Source organism: Thamnophis elegans, chromosome 2 (genome assembly GCF_009769535.1).
Source record: "Thamnophis elegans isolate rThaEle1 chromosome 2, rThaEle1.pri, whole genome shotgun sequence".
Classification (NCBI taxonomy): Eukaryota; Metazoa; Chordata; class Lepidosauria; order Squamata; family Colubridae; genus Thamnophis; species Thamnophis elegans.
The window spans coordinates 27,008,361-27,026,475 of NC_045542.1; the positions used below are offsets into that span (position 1 = coordinate 27,008,361).

Below are 18,115 nucleotides of genomic sequence, written 5' to 3' on the forward strand. Positions count from 1 at the left end.
TCACTCCCTTGCCATCTAGTGTTTTAAAAGATTTGTCTCCATATGTGCAAGGTTTATTGCAGAGTTTGTCTGAAAATTATGTTTTATTGCCAAATGAATGGTACTCAGTAGCAAAAATACTTTCCACTTGGCAGATCATCACGGAATGTTTAAAAACTCATGAACAAGCCGTGATGGGGGGACCAGACACCCCCCCGCTATATTTGAAAACCTCTTTGCTAAATTCACACTCTCACTCTGAATCCAAGGCTTTCTTTTCCCTTGTATGTATGCCTTTGAAGCTTCTCAACGTTACGCTTCTGTCTGTTTCATGGTCGGGAGATTAATTTTGGGGCATTCGGCCAGCCCCACACAAAAGGCTGCCTTTTATTTTCCTTCTCATTTCAATCTTTTGGCAAGTGAATCTGCCTGGCTCTTCCTATTTCTTCTGGTGATTCCGGCTACCTCTAATTCATTTCTTGTCTCAAGGAGTTCTTGTTACTCCCTTTCTTACTGACTCATCTAATTTTTCTTCTGATTGCTTTAAGCACACTTTTCTGCCTGAGCACCTGAAACTTTTTCACAGATGTTTCATTTCTCAGAAACCTGCACTCTTTGCAGCTCTAATTACAAAAGCCCGTGTCAGATCTGAATTGGAATGGAGAAAAAATGTTTTTGTGCGTGTATGAATGTGTGCCTAAGTTTTTGTGCACCCTCAAGGTAATTGTAGATAAGATGTCTTCAATCCAAAAGACAGGGATTTTAAAGTGTTCAATTTTGTAACAAATTTGCTGACTTTCTGGCCACCATCAGATGAAAATTGTTACAGCTGTAATAGTTGTCTCTTAAAGGTTCTATAATTAAGGCACGACCGGTTATTTTAAAACTGCATGTTAATTTGTGGGGGAGAGATTTGTTGTCTCAGTTTGGGGCAACCCTAACTTTGGAGTAAAGTAGAGAAAGAGTGAAAAAAGAGTGAGAGAGAGGTAGAGAGAAAAAAGGAAGTGAATAGAGGAAAAGAGAAAGAGGAGAATTGAATTGAATTGATGTTTGAAGTTTGTAAATGGGCTTTTGGCTTGAAGCCGTGAGGGTGAGAAGATTAGTTAGGATTTAAACTGCTCTCTGAAATTCCTCGCTGTTTGAAGAATGCATGACTAAGGATTTTGCATGTGAAATTAATTTACACAAGCAGTTTGATTGCAGTGTTAATATATGTTAAATGGTAAAAGTTGGTATGCACGTACTTTGATTTCTTTCATATAAAGAAACAGCAAGTTGCAAAGATTGTTTATGTGTGTATGCCTTTGTGATATCATTTCCAAATTTGTTGAGAGAAAGCATGTTTTAAAGAGCAGGATAGCCGTTTGTAGAATTGTTCAGCCCTGGGCTAACTTAAAGTGATTGCGTGCGTGAGTTCCACCCCCCCCCCCTTCCCCCCTGAGTCATTCCTTGGAGGGAAACAGGAGAAGGGGGGGAGAGAGAAGCTTGTTGAGAGAAAGCAGAGTGAGAACAAAGGAGAGTTTGTGAGAGGTTAGCCCAGCCATTCCCCCCCCCTTTTTTTTTCCTGAGCCTTTCCTTGGAAGGAAACAGGAGAAGGGGGGAGAGAAAGAGAAGTGTGTGTGAGTGACTGCTTTCAGACCTAGAGGGAGAGAGACAGTAAGAAAATAGAGCTCATTGGCTTACGTATAGCTTTTTGAACTGATGGTAATGAATGTTTTGTATTAAGAATAAATGAAATGGACCCTTTAATGAAATTAACATTAAAAAACAATGACCCAATTTGGATTGAACAGTGGCCCCTCCCCATTGTCAAGTTAGAAGCCTTAAAAGAAATTGTGCAACAGTTGTTATTAGATAAAAAAATAGAATTGTCAAATAGCCCTTATAATACTCCTGTATTTTTAATTAAGAAAAAATCAGGGAAGTGGAGAATGCTTCAGGATTTAAGAAAGATAAATGAAGTAATTTGTCCCATGGGGCCCCTGCAGTGCGGGTTACCCAACCCTAACATAATTCCTCAAAATTATGCTTTAACAGTTATTGATTTAAAAGATGCCTTCTTCTCAATACCTTTACATAAAAAGGACAGAGTATTATTTGCATTTACAATTCCTGTACTAAATTATAGTGAGCCAACAGTAAGGTATCAGTGGAAAGTTTTACCCCAGGGAATGCTAAATAGCCCAACGCTTTGTCAATATTACATTAATAAAATTTTAAAACATTTTAGAGCCAAGTATAAAGGTATCCTATTCTACCACTACATGGATGATATCTTGCTAGCCATAGAAAAAGTTGCACAAAGTGCATATCCACAGATTTTAACAGAGATCATACAAGGATTTAATGATAAAGGATTTAAAATTGCTTCAGAAAAAATTCAAACTATGCCACCATATTTATATTTGGGACATAGAATCATGACTTCTCACGCCTCACCAGTAATTCCAAAACTACCTGAGATGGATAAATGTAGTTTGGTGCAGTTACAACAATATTTGGGTTCAATTAACTGGGCACGTCCCTACATGGGATTAACTACGAGTCAATTACAACCTTTATTTGCATTGCTGGCAGGAGGAAAAGAGCCTGCTGCTATACTAACCATAGGGGACAAAGAAAAAGAGTGTATTCAGGTGATTGAGGCAGCCTTAACAAAAACCTGGGTAGACAGGATGATTTCACACGTTCCTATCTCAGCTGCTATTTTCAATACCAAAAACTTGCCCACAGGGTGTTTGCTGCAAATACAACAGAACAAAGTGTTAGTGATTGAATGGATACACTTAGCAAACAGCCCGGGGAGAACAGTTTCAACAAAACCTCTATTGTTATCCCAGATAATTATAAAGCTAAGAGAGAGAGCTCGAGCTACACTAGGAACTGATCCAGAAACTTTTTACGTTCCTTACCCACTACCTTGGTGGGAAAAATATTTTCAAATATCAGATGCACTTCAATTGGCCTTAAGTGACTATTTAGGGACAATTAAATACCACTATCCCACAGATTATAGGTTTTTGTTACTGAATCTACAACATTTACAATTGACTTCCTTACAAAGTAAACTGCCAATTAAAAATGCAGTTACAGTTTTTGCTGATGGAACTAAGAACAGGGGTGCATGTGTGTATCAAATCTCAGGACAGTGGATAACTTACCACACGCACCCTCAGAGTTCAGCACAGCGTTCTGAGTTGGCTGCATCCATATTAGCATTTGAGAAATTAAAAGATCAAGCATTTAATTTAATTGTGGATTCATTGTATGTTTACCAAGTGATTAATAACTTGTTTGATGCCTATCTTTCACCAGCCCTAGATAAGCAATTGTTAGATATGTTTTTACAGTTACAGCAATTAATAATGGATAGAAAATTTCAATATTTTGTGGCTCATATTAGGAGTCACCAGTCACTCCCTGGAATGCTAACAGAGGGAAATGATTATGCGGACAAAGCCGCTAGGGAAAGTTTTATTGGATTTGCAACTCCATGGGAAAGCCATGAGTATTTTCATCAAAATGCAAAAGCCTTAGTGAAGATGTTTGGAATTTCAAAAACTGAGGCTGTAGCGATCATCCAGCAGTGCTCAACCTGTAGCAGGCAAGAGCCCCCTGGAGATTAAAACAGATAATGGACCCGCATACAGTAGCGCTGCATTCGCTACCTTTTGTGATCAATGGAAAATTGTCCATAAATTTGGCATCCCATACAATTCCCAAGGACAAGGAATTGTGGAAAGAGCAAATTTAACACTAAAAATGATGCTTGATAAACAGCAAGGCCCCTTTAAGATAGGGTTGCCTGAAATCCAAAACCGTTTGAGCAAAGCCTTATACACACAGAATTTTTTGAATCTTACAGGCTCACCCATAGCTTCCACAGCTGGGGAAAGACATTTTCAGAATAGCGTAGTTTCTCCCCGCCCTCTTGTTTATTACAGACAATTGCCAGACCCTCAGTGGAAGGGCCCAGTGGAGCTCGTTACTTGGGGACGTGGATACGCTGCCGTGCAACTCCCGGACAGAGTGTTGTGGGTTCCTGGAAGATGCATACGACCGTTTCATGAGAAATCAGTGAAGACAGATGATAACAAGGATCCCGAAGCAAGCCTATCCCTTTTGTTTCAAGCCACAGACGACTAACATTGCTCCCTGCGAAGCCTGTTGGTGTTTCCATTGCTTCTCCTGTGAGCTGACTGCAAACTCCAGTGCGACATTGTGGTGATTGAACAGCTTTTTGAAGAATATTTTGATTACACAAATCCTTTCTACACTACTACTTGCCTTCGCATTACCCTTACTGTGCAACAGGCCCCTGACAGTCATTGGGTTAACAATTATCACCAAGGATCTCTTGACCCCTCTTTTGATACTCAAGATGAAAATCCGTCCGGAACAGGTCATTGGCCGGTCATATGTTCCCAGAGTACGTCAGCCCCGATGCCCATTTTTCAGAGGACCTTCGCCTGGACAGGAAATGGGATTTTGGGATTTTTGGGCTCTTCCGATGTCTTGTAAGCATTTTCTGTTACACCTTTTGCTAATGATGTTGGGAATGGGAATTGTACTTTTAATCATATGGGGGGCATGTGAATATGAACGCAAAAATAAGAAGGGAATAGTGGAGGATATTCAAGAAATTCCTTTCACACACAACCACTCAAAAAGAGCGATCATTCCATACTCCAATGGGGAAAACTGCAATTCTCAAGGGATATGCATCTACCCTCACAATACATACGGAGAAGCCAATACACAAGTTACCTTAACTTGTTATTTGAAAAATCCAGCTGCAGCATGTTTAATTACATGGCAATTTTTGCCTGCAAAATACAAAAAGGCAATCCAAAATGTGAGAGGTATTTCACACCCGAAAGAGAACGGCTGTTTATCACACATTAAAGTAAAAATTACAGAGAACTCTATAGGTTGGTATCGATGCACACAATACCAAAAAGGGTTGCCTAATAAAATGATAAAAACAGAAGTAACTTCAAGAGCAAGTATAAAATTTCCCCCAGTTAGTGAGTGGTTCTTAACACTATTGAGTTATCAACAAGAGATAAGAGGAGACAGCTCTCACCACCAAACAAAAAGAGAGATAAAAGAGGACATTTGCACAGCCTGTTTACAAAAAACCAAACAAGGCAAAACAATTTCCATGACCTTAATATATTATACTATGAAACCTGAATGCAATGGAACTTTAATACCACCATGCACACATAATAATACACAATACAATCAGTGCTATACACCAAATGGAATACAGTGTTATGAACCGAGAGCGGTAGGACCTATAACAAGTAGCATCTATGTTTATGGCTATAAAGGAGGATCAACTAATTTAAAACATCAATTTCTTACAGCACAAAGATTATCAGGATACATAGCCCATAATGTTTCAAAGGGAATGGCACCCATTACTGTTTGTTTTGATACATGTTTAGCAATTGCCATAGGGCAAGGAACAGGATCCGCAGGGGTAACCTGTGGAGGACAGTCGTGGGAACAATCATATATCCAAAACCATAGATATTTATTCACTCGCTCAACACTCTCAGCACATGGAGGCTATACCCAACCGAGTGTATATTGGTATACAAGTGGCTATGGACCTAACAATTTTGATCTTTCTATTACTCCAGTCACTACTGATTGTCAATCCCATCACTGCACACCACTCTGCCTTACTGCACAGGTAGCAGGTACTTTAGGCACCCGATACTATCATTATGGTATTGGTATAGATAAAGCAGGAAAGGATCCTTATGGATACATCATTGTAAAGACTGAAGCAACAAAATTGACAAATCAACCTGTAAAGTTTTTTTGGAGTTATGAGCAGGAGATTGCTAAACTTAACGATCTACCTACACCTCCAAAAGCAAAAAATATGTTTATTAATTTGGCTCAAGAAGTTGCTACAGAACTTATGTTAAAAAATTGTTTTGTATGTGGAGGAACCACTATGGGAGATCGCTGGCCATGGCACGTACAAGAAGCAAATTATACTGAAATAGCTCAATGGAAAGGGAACTTCACCTTTAATAACAACTTCAATGAAACTTGGCAAGTTACCTCTCATATAATAGGTCACATATGTTATACCAGAAATAAAAATAATCAGACTAAAAGAAATAAACCTATGGGATTTTTAAAATGTTCTAATGAGTGGGAAAATAACACTTGGGTTTCACAAACTAATATGACCAAACCTGAAAACTCATTGCTGGAAGTAACTAAGTTACGAGGACTTTCAGACCCTGAAAATGATACTATTGTGTGGAATTCACCTGATGGGTTATATTGGATATGTGGTAATTTTGCCTATAATATGTTACCCACGGGTTGGTATGGGTCATGCATCTTAGGGGCGATTCAGCCTTCATTCTTCCTCATGCCTATAGAGAAAAAACAAAAATTGGGAGTCCCTGTATATGATACTCTTGAAAGACGTAAACGTACCATAGATCTTGCTAAAGGGATAAAAATAGGTAACTGGAAGGATGATGAGTGGCCCCCTGAGAGAATTATTGCATATTATGATCCTGCGACGTGGGCACAAGACGGATCATGGGGATATAGAACGCCTATATACATGATAAATCGCATTATTAGATTACAAGCTGTATTAGAAATAATTACAAATGAAACTGCATTGGCATTAACTAAGCTTGCAAAAGAAAGTGTATTGTCAAGAACTTATATTATGCAAAATCGTTTAGCCTTAGACTATTTGCTCGCTGCCGAAGGCGGAGTGTGTGGTAAATTTAATCTTAGTAATTGTTGTATACAAATTGATGATTCTGGAATTGTGATAGAAAAAATAACTCGAACTATGATACAAACTGCACATGTTCCTGTACAAACTTGGAAAGGCATATTGGACACTGATGGTTGGCTTGGAGGTATTTTTAACAATTGGAAGCAAGGTCTATTTTTTATTGGGATGATATTTTTGGGATTAACTATGTTGCCATGCATAATACCATTATTGAGATCCACTATGCAGAGTATTGCGGACGCTGCTATCCAGAAGCATCACGCATTATTAATAAGTGTCAATACATCAGAATTAATAATCCCTGGATATCCAATGGAAGGGGGATTTGTGAGAAAGAAACAACCCATGGCAATTGCTTCCATTTAAAAAATAAAAAAGGAGGAGATGTGGGAAATTATCCCATAATTGGCTGGGTGAAATTAGCTGGGATCAATAGGATAGGATATAATATTCTATCTGGATCAATTCTATCTGGATCAAAGGTCCCAGTGAACATTTGCCAAAAGCCATATGGAAAGAACAGTCCTGGGAAAGCTTTTAGATAAGGAAGCCGAATTCATTTCGGGTGTCTATACACGGATACACACAGAGATGAGAGGCCTCTATTATCTGAGATATAAACACACAGAATTAGCCTTGCATCCTTTTGCCGCCTCGTGTAACAAATCAGTCATTCCCATATGCCTAATGTAGCTCTCTGTGATTTACAATTCTAAGACCGTTTGTTCCTCCTTCCTGCTCTCCTTATCAGGATGTGATTTACAATTCCATACCTCCTCATTTCCCCTTATCAAAGAGTACCCTTTGTCCCTCCTCCCTGCCTTTCTGCCAGAATGTGTGATCAAGAAGTGATTTGTAACATACTGTGAGATCCTTTGTTTGTAATAAACTGCTGACTAGCTTTCTTTGAACTTTCCTAATAAAAAGTGTTCTGGTTTAGCCAGAAGACGCCATTTTCACCCAGTCTGCAGAGTGTGTGTGTGTCTCATTGCCAAAGCAGCCTAGGAATTAGAGATTCGTGAAGTGGACCATCGGATTGTGAGAATGCTTGTATTCCCAATGCAAGCTCACTCTCGCAACCATACACTGAAGGTATAATTTTGAAAAAAAATATTTTACAAACCCTTATCAACAATAAACACATGTAGATTGCTTGATTTCACTCATAATGTCTATCTGTCCATGGATTATTTTACTTATGTGAATGGCATGTACAAAAAGAAAACAACAGTCATGAACTGATGCTTTGCTGTAACAAATTTTTAACATGGTAAAGCTCATAACAATTTTCACTGCAAGCAAATGACATGTTCTTTTAAAAAAGCAACTTGAACAAAATGACAAATGTTTCCTAGCTCCCTCCATTTTTTTCATTTTTTTATTATTGAACTAAACAAATGGAGGACGTGATACGGTCACATCCTAAAGAAGTCATTATACCTTATGAAAATAATAAAATTCATTCCCAAAAAGAAAATTTAGTTTTAGAAACAAGCAAAAAACATTGTATGAATTTGCCAACTATTCTTCCATAATAGTAGCAATGAAAGTGGTGGATCGACTCTCTATAGTGAAACCATAGCTGCTTCTATCTATGGGCTGTTAGAAAAGATTTCCATTACTTGGGAAATTTTTCATGGAAAACAAAGGATCTAATTCTGTCATTATCAACAGCATTCAAAAATTGGAATTAGAAATTGCCACTGCTGAACTTTGGGAAAATGTAAACACTGGTTGTGTGCTGAACATAGTTTTGAGTTTAGTTTCTCTCTCCCTCTCCTTCTCCCTCTCTCTCTCTCTCTCACACACACACACACAGACACACACACACAACTACCTTCTGTCTGGATTGTGACACGCACCCTGCCCTGTGTATAAGTGTGAGGACAGGCTAATGTTTTGGGATTTCCATTTCTTAAGTACGAACGAAGCTGGATTGAAAGAAAATGAGTATGGTTTTCAAATTGGAGGCCGAAACATCAAAAACTTGTACTATGCCTTTGGCAACATTAAATGATAAATGATATGCCACTTCTGATAATTAAAGTCAAGGAACATAATGAAAAAGGTTCATGCTGGGACAGTTGATCTTGGGAGAGAGTCTATCTATATGGTTGCTAACTGTCAACACTGAATTAACATGACATAATAAATCAATACAACTGACTACTAGAGGTTTTTGAACATTTACAATTAAAATGCTTATTTAAAAGGTGATTAACATACATAAATTATTTAGGCGAAATAGTTAAGGTAAAAGGCAACAAATTACACCTTAATATAATGTGTGAACTAGGCTGTCAATTCAATATGGCTAATTTATTTGGGGATAGCATATTACACAAACAGAGTAGTTTTGGTTGGTTTCACTCGAGATTATCATTCAACTTTATTATATGAATGCAGCCAGTTTGTCTTCCAAATTGCTGAAGCAGTATAGCAAAAGGGAAAGGACAAGCTGCATGCAATTAGTCATGTCCATGCATCAAGTCCATATTCAGGGTCACTGAATGGAGATGACGGCCTATAAGATTAATAAATAAATAAATGATAGATTGAGTAAAATTTGTCAGATGGAGTAAGTATTTGCCAAAATAATGTGTTTGTTTTTCATATTCCTCTGCTACTCTGAAGTATGTACAATCCAGAAACCAAGCAGAGGCACATTCTCTGATCATTAGATCCATACACAAACATTTGTGGTTTGGATTCGGGTGTTGTGCAACTGAACTAGTGGTTGTTGTAAATCAGAAGTTGTTACATATTCCCAATGATTTCTCAACATTTGGTTTATAATTCCTAATGTAATGAGCAAATTGGACCAGAATTACAGGGATTCTTTACCTGTCTTATCAATTGAGTGAGAATCAGACTTTCTCTGGCCACTTTGTCCAAAAGAACCGACCATTGGAAGGATGTTTCTCTTCTTTTCATGCAGATGATGGTGTTTTTTCAAGAGGGTGTCCCAGAATTTTTTACGTGTAGATTCATCATAGGATGAAAATATGCTATCCAGGATCATTTCTGAAAAGAGGAAAAACCACCTAGTTATACAAATGCAATGCAGATTACACTGCGATTAGTGAACCTGAATTAAAATCATATTAATTAGACTGGGTATGGTTGGAAGGTTCAGCAGTATAGTTTTTCCAATGGGAGGAAAGAAAAACTTAATTATATATTTTTCCTATTATAGCAGCAATCCTTATAATCCTTTGCACACCTGCATTTTTAAAACTAGTCCATTAACAGAAAAGAGCATTTCACAACACATCAGATTGGACCATTTATAATAGAATAAATGAGTGTAATTCATCATTTGTCTTCAAAGGAGACAAATACAGGAGGTCCTCAACTACAATCTCAATGGCGCCCCAAATATCCATTCCATTGGCCATTGTTGTGCCTCATTTTATGATCTTTTTCTGCCAGAGGTTTTAAGTGAATCACACAGTTGTTAAGTGAATCTGACTTCCCCCATTGACTTTACTTATCAGAAGCTAGCTGCGAAAATTATATATGGTAATCACATGATTCCAGGATGCTGCAGCTGTCATAAACATATGCAGGTTCCCAAGTGTCTGAATTTTGACCACATGACCACAGGCTGCAAAGGTCGTAAGTGTGAAAACTGATAAGTCACTTTTTTCAATACCACTGTAACTTCAAGTGGTCACAACAAATGATTGTAACTTCAAACTCCCAAAATGGTTTCTAAAAAATATAATATAAAGACTTTTACACAAGCGTATTTGCAATATCAGTTCATTTCTTGTATCTTTCAAGCTATATAGCTGTGATGGTGAACCATTGGCACGCGTGCCCAAAATGGCATATGGAGCCATGTCGCCTGCCATTCCTCTTTTGGGTTTCTGCACGCACAATGATCAGCTGGCTTTTGTGCAGGCGGCAGTGCCGGAAACTGGAAGAGCTGGTCACTCCGGCCAGCTGATTGCATGCCAGTAACCGGAAGTCTAGTTGCACCCGCTGGAAACCGTAAGAGGAATGGGTGAGGCAACGTGTGCCAAGTGACATGGCTCCACATGGCACTTTAGGCACGCATGCCATAGGTTCGCATAGTACATCCCAAACGAGCGCAGTCAGTACCAAAAAGGTTTGGCATCACTGCTATCTAGTATCATATTCAAGAACAAGAATGTGTTTCTTCTTTCAAGGGTACTGGCATTTATTTCAATGTGTAAGGGTTCAGTCATCAGATAATGCATTCTTATTGGCTTTTGATTTAGAAGTCCATGCTTGTTCTTCTCTTAAATTAGATCTCATGCCCTGGGATTGGTTAGACAGTGGCAGCAGTATGCTTGAGTAAGGATACTAAAATATGCATTCTATTTCTTTTTGAGGGGAAAAAAATCTAACATAGAAACAATGCAATCACCCCAAAGTGACAATCAGAGGAAAATTCTTAACTGCCATATTTAATTCTCAGAATAGCTATCCATGATGCTCCATTCCATGAGTAATGGAGGTAGGAGGGAGATTCATATAAAGAGCCAAATCTGTTCTGGCTTCCACATTTTGTTTTAATCCAACATTTTAAAAATAGTTAAAGAGGGGGAAAAACAGAAGGCACAATAAACACTCTTTTCTCAACCATTTGTGCTACTTTGGCATCATATCTTCCCACCCACCCAACCTGCATTAATGAGGATTAATATTCTCTAAATGTAATGAATCACCAAACTGGGCAAACTAGCTTGATTTTTAAATTAAACCTTCCCGTAATCTGTGGTCCTGCAGATTGTTGGAAATATAACTCCAAAAATTCCTAGTCATCGTGTGCAAGGCTCGATATTCCCAATGTCATATCCCTAAAACATCTGGAGGGCACCAAATTAAGGAAGACTGCTATATTATTCTGCCTTGAAACAGATTTCTAGAATTTGAGGAAATTTCTGTCTAATCCAAGTTTGCATCTGGGCAGGTTATATCCGGGAAGGATGTTCTCTGTACACAGGAGAAGGCGGCATAGAGAACAGATTCCTTGACTTTTATTCTCATAAATTGTTAAAAATAGCACCTGCAACATCTTCAGTGCAGTTTGCAGGTTTATCCAGAAGGATACTCCCATTGATGATGCAGCTCCTCAGTTCAAAGAGACTGTGCAGTGAGAGAGTAGCCACGTACGGCTTACTCCATCGTTCTCCTCCGTCTTCCACATCTTCCTCAAATTTCAGCCATCTGCAAGTGAGGCAACCAACACAACCCAAATCAAATACTACAGCAAAAGGTTTCAGGATCAATACATAATATTTATTTTTCCAGATGGCTTGGAAGACCCAGCTGTGAAATAGAGAAGCCAAGCAAGCTTTTATGCATTAATATCAGTGAACTGTAATGTGAAGTCAAAATCCCACAAAATCTACCAGGCCCTGTCCCACATCAATGAAAGCAATGCAAAACACCAGTCTCTATTGTTACTTTTATTTACAAAAGGGATTACAAGTCTCAAGGAAATCAGAAATGAATACAGAAGTACAAGTAGCCCTCGACTTAAGACCACAGTTGAGCTCAACATTTCTGTTGCTAAGTGAGACAGTTGTTATATAAGTTTTGCCCGGTGTCCTCCACATGAACGCACGCAGTGTGTGCATGCATACATGCAGCGCACGCATGCATCTTACCATCCAGCAACGCCTCCGCGATGCTCCAGCTGCTCGGCGGACCATCGCGCAGGCGCTGTACGCACCGTGCACATGCACGGAAGCGCTGAAGAGTTTAAAGACAGGTAAGGAATGCAGGCAGGCGGGTGGGCCCTCCGGAGCACCGTATCAGAACGGTACCTGGTGCTCCGGGGAGGCTTCGGTATGCCCGTATTGAGGCGTACCACCTGCAACCTATCACTGCCCTGTTGGCTCATTCACAGGGACAAAAGCCACATATATACTCCAGGGAGCTAGACATATTTTCAAAAGAAGAATTGGTACAAAACAGGAACTAAACAGACTTTTTTTAAGATGGGAGATTAATTTAGAAATATATCTGATAAATAATCCAACTAAGTTCAGTTTTGGATTTCATTTATAGCAGATAGGCGAATCTGGAGAAACATTTGCTGTAGCTTTTCTGATGCTGGAGATATATGCATAGTGAACCATGCTTGACTGCAGATTACATGAATATCCCCTAGACTGATTATACAATGTAATTCCAAAATATTTAAGGTGCTATAAAAGAAATGCCAGATAATACAGGTGGTTCTCAATTTATAACAGTTCATTTAGCAACCGTTCAAAGTTACAATGGCACTGAAAAATGTGACTTATGACCATTTTTCACAGTTATGACCTCTGTAGCACCCCCCTCCCCATGATCATGTGATCAAAATCCAGGTGCTTGATAACTTGTTCACGTTAATGACCACTGCTGTGTCCCAAGGTCAGGTGATCATCTTTTGCGACCTTCTGACAAGCAAAGTCAATGGGGAAGCCAGATTCACTTAACAACCAGGTTACTCACTTATCAACTGCACTTAACAACTATGGCAAAAAATGTCACAAAATGGAGCAAAATTCACTTAACAAATGTCTTGCTTAGCAACAGAAATTTTGGACTCAATTGTGCTCGTAAGTCAAGGACTACCTGTATTGGGGATCTTTCAGATACAAAACGTAACCTTTATCATGATTAAAGAATCTATCTTACTCCCCTCCAAGGTGTGATCTTTCCCCAAATGTATGTTTTCATGCTGCAACATGTCTCTCTTTGAAGAGTGCTAGAAAAATAATAGCAAGTAGGAAAGGTTTTCCCCAGATCCCGTTTTGCATGTATTTGAACTACCGAGACAACAGATTATGGAACAGGAATGGAATGAGTTTTTCTTCAACGTTTTGATTCTTTAAGAGCTTTAATGAGCCATGGTGGCACAGTAGTAAGAAATTAGTACTGCAAGCTAATTCTGCTGACTGCCAGCTGACTGCAGTTCAATTCTCACCAGTTCAAAGTTAGGGTTTCAGCCTTCCATCCTCCCGAGTTGAGTAAAATGAGGACCCAGATTGTTGGGGGCTATAGGCTGACTCTGTAAACCACTTAGAGAGGGCTGTAAAAAACTGTGAAGCGGTATATAAGTCTAAGTGCTAGTGCTATTTTTCCATAGAATGCTGCCTGACTTAAATTTACCTTGGCAATAATCTTCATAGATTTCTGGCTTTGCCCTCAATCTCAGCATATACATATGCTAAATTTACAAGGAGGCACTACTGTTTCATTCCAATTCCTATATTTTTAACTAATAATAAATTCCTTTTTTACAACCCTATAATCCCTTAATTCAGGGTACAGTTGGGATGTGACTGGATGGAGCTGAATGTTTCTAGCTGGATACCCTTCCTGACGCCACATGGAGTTTGGAGCAGATATTTATCCTTTGCGTCCTACTGTAGGAGAGAAACATTTACTGCTACCTAGGACTGAACTCTCAACCTTCTGGTTTAAATAATAATAATGACAAAAGTCTAAACATTTGGGGCTGACTGTGCTACCAATCATAGTAACAACAGCAGCTATAAAAGTAATAAATAGGTACTGCTGTGTGTGTAGTAGCAGGCATTAGTATTCTATCTGCCAGAAGATGGCATCATTTTACAACCAACTAAGGCAATAATAAATGTATTATTGTAAGGTTTTTATCAGCTTCCAAATGTTATTTTCTATTTACTTACTCATATATTTTGAATTATGTTTGGTAGTGCATTAAATGTACTCCTGAATCAAATTTGGAATTACTTTAAAACCATTTCTGAACTCTGTTCAAAGTGGTATTTGGCACAATAGTTATCAGTACTATAGCCAACAGAAATGCACTCCTCCAGAAATTGATTTTAACTGAAACAATTTCAACTGAAATTGAATCAACTATAGAGCCGAGGTGGCGCAGTGGTTAGGGTGCAGTACTGCAGGCCACTTCAGCTGACTGTTATCTGCAGTTCAGCGGCTCAAATCTCACCGGCTCAAGGTTGCTCAGCCTTCCATCCTTCCGAGGTGGGTGAAATGAGGATCCAGACTGTGGGGGCAATATGCTGACTCTGTAAACCGCTTAGAGAGGGCTGAAAGCCCTATGAAGTGGTATATAAGTCTAACTGCTATTGCTATTGCTATTGAATCCAAAGATAATGATGTAAGCTTGAAATTTTTCCCACAATTGTAAGATGAGCTACTGAATGCACAGAATTGTCCTGATTTGACATGGTATTATCTCATGCTGACACAAAACCAGTTGTGCACTTCAAAATAACTCACAAATTGGGAAAACTTTTGAACAGACTACCAGATTCAGAGATTTTCAGGTAAAATTAGAACAGATTCCGCACAGGAGCAGAAGCTGCTTCTAAACCAGAAATCCTGATCTGACAAATTCTGTCCAAGTATAATTGGAACAAACATACCGAAGACCATGTTTAAAAAGTGATTTGTTTGTTCCCTGTTAACAATCAACATGCAGGAAAAATAACTCCCTGGTTCTTTTGCTTTCTTTCTGGATTATAAAGCTGAATCAATTATACAGAAAGGTGGAATACAGCCTTGTTGTACGTTTATACATTTATTAATTTTTACCTTGCTGTTTCGTTCCACTCTGATTCTTCACCTTCTTTCACACAGATTTCATCCATTTCTGTGAATAGGACATGGGGGACATGCTCCTCGTCCTCTTCCATACCAAGGATAAAATGAACTCGCTGAGATGGGGAATCTAAAAAGTGGAACATTGTATTAATAAGTCTAATGATGAGGACAGTGGTAATGTATTCTTTGTAGATATGGAAACGCACAGGAACAGAAAAATTAAGAAAAAAGAATTACAAAGCATACAGACAGTTCTCAACTTACAACCATTCATTTAGTAACTATTCAAAATTATAACAGCATTGACAAAAGTGGCTTATGGCCAATCAATCAGAATAGAGCTGGAAGGAACATTGGAGGTTTTCTAGTCCAACCCCTTGCTCAAGCAGGAGACCCTATACCATTCCAGATAGGTGGCTGTCCAGTCTTTTCTTTAAAATGTCCAGTGATGAATACACCTACAACTTTTGAAGGCAAGCTGTTCCACCGGTTGTTTGTTCTCACTGTTAGGATCTTTCTCTTGAATTCCAGGTTGCTTCTCTCCTTGATTAGTTTCCATCCATTGTTTCTTGTCTTGCCGTCTGGTGCTTTGGAAAGTAAGTTTTCTTCCTTGTAGCAGCCCTTCAAATACTGGAATGCTGTTATCATGTCACCTCTAGTCAGGGATGAAATCCAGCAGGTTCTGGAGAACTGGTAGCAGAAATTTTGAGTAGCTCGGAGAACTGGCAAATGGCACCTCTGGCTGGCCTCAGAGTGGGATGGGAATTGAGATTTTGCAGTATCCTTCCCCTGCCACGCTCACCAAGCCACGCCCACAGAACTGGTAGTAAAAAAAATTGAATTTCACCACTGCTTCTAGTCCTTTTTTTCTCTAGACTGGCCATACCCAATTCCTGTAGTCGTTCTGCAGATTTCACAATTATGTCCGTTGCAGCATCCCCACAGTCATGTGATCAATATTTGGGCACTTGTCAACTGGCATGTATTTATGATGTGTCCTGAGGTCATGTGATCACCTTCTGAGATGATTTGTTACTTCCCAGCTGGCTTGACAAACCAAGTCAGTGGGTGAAGCCAGATTTACTTTACAGCTGAATGATTCACTTAACAACTGCAATTATTCACTTAATATAATTGTGGCAAAAAAGGTCGTAAAATGGAGCACAACTCAATAACTGCCTTGCTTAGTAACAGAAATGTTGGGCTCCATTGTGGTCATAAGTTGAGCACTACCTGTATACAGAGAGAAATCTAACAGATAAAAGGGGCAAATTACAGAAAAGATCTTGCAAAGTCATCAGTTCTCAAAAATATCAGTCAAAGATGTGATTCTTTTAGTTCGTTGTTTCTGGTGTTCTATTCTTTGGTGAATGAAAGTCATTATTAGTAATTTTTCTATTAGTGAAGAAGTAAATAGAATCTGCAGAACCAAAAGTTCATTTAAAAAAAAACAAGTTACACAAAAGTAAAGTCACCTTTAAATGAAACTCAAGTTCATAGACTCACCCATATAGATTTTTTGGTAACTATATAGAGGTAGATTAATAAATCCCCCTTCTTCTGGGATTTCTTTTCTTTGTGTAGTTTACAGACTTCTATTTCCTGGAGGTTTCTAAACAAATTCTACTTAGTCCCGAGCTTAGAAAAGATCAGTCAATAATTAACCTATGAGCAAAGATGCCCACCTCCTCCTTGTCAGCGTTACTCCATTCCATAATTAGGAAAGAAAACTAAGAGACTCCATGAGTTGGAAATTCAAAGTACTTTTACTAATTATAAATGGTAAGCAAGCAGTTGCGAAGCAAAGTCTACTTAATAAGGCGCGAAAGCGATTGATATATAGAATAGCCCATTCCCCACCCCTTAGGATCATAGCTCCAGGCCAATCATAAGTCCTTCAAGTGTCAGGTGTGAGATAACTTCAAAAAGACAGGCCAAAGATGGAATGTCGAGGCCGTTGATGCAGGCGGGAACACTCACGCATGCGCAATCCCAATATCTGGTACATCCTAGAACATTCCTCCAGCACATCAATTATCCCCTCCCAAATACCAGCCCCCCCCTTCCCGTTTCATGGCAGCTGAAGCAACAGCAAGGCAGAAGCTGACATCCGGCCGTCCCCCGGAAAAAAGGCTGTTAGGCCTGTAAAAAAAAACAAACGAAACAGACAAACGACAAACACAAAAAAAAGAGGGAGGGGGAAAAAGAAAGTCAAGGCTTGTCGGGATAAGCAGCATAAAAGTCTCGAAGTAAACGGGGAGCTCGAACATGGGATTTATCAACCCATTCAGTGTGGGAGGGAGGAAAATGTTTCCAAGCCACTAGGTATTGGATGCGATTACGGTGTTTGCGGGAATCAAGAATGGCACGAACTTCAAAATGACGTTCCCCATCCACTAGTAACGGAGTAGGCGGAGGTTCATCTGGGGGGCGCAAGTGGGAAACCCGAACAGGTTTGATGAGGTTGATGTGGAAAACCGGGTGGATGCGGTTGAGGTGTTTTGGCAATTGTAAACGAACAGAAACAGGATTGATGACCTTTACAATAGGGAAAGGGCCAACATATTTGGGCCCCAATTTCTTTGACTTCTGCGTAGTGTGCAGGAATTTTGTGGACAAATATACCAAATCCCCAGGGCGGTATTCATAGGGCTGAGTGCGTTTTTTATCTGCTTGCTTCTTATGGGCTTTATGAGCAGCGTCCAAAGTGGAAAGGGTCAACGGCCAAATGTGACTGAGGCGTTCACTCCAGTCCACAATTGAAGG

The 18,115-nt window shown here is 39.2% G+C and overlaps 1 protein-coding gene across 1 annotated transcript in view; it reads right to left on the reverse strand.

Annotated features, from left to right (window-relative positions):
• Positions 1 to 18,115, reverse strand: part of SLC4A8 (solute carrier family 4 member 8) — a 78,126-nt gene that overhangs the window by 47,159 nt on the left and 12,852 nt on the right. The window contains exons 3-5 of the mRNA XM_032211475.1: positions 15,341 to 15,476; positions 11,808 to 11,968; positions 9,614 to 9,793 (exon numbers count right to left, since the gene is read on the reverse strand). Of these exons, the coding sequence (XP_032067366.1) occupies positions 9,614 to 9,793; positions 11,808 to 11,968; positions 15,341 to 15,476 (477 nt within the window). The remainder of the gene's footprint in view (positions 1 to 9,613; positions 9,794 to 11,807; positions 11,969 to 15,340; positions 15,477 to 18,115) is intronic.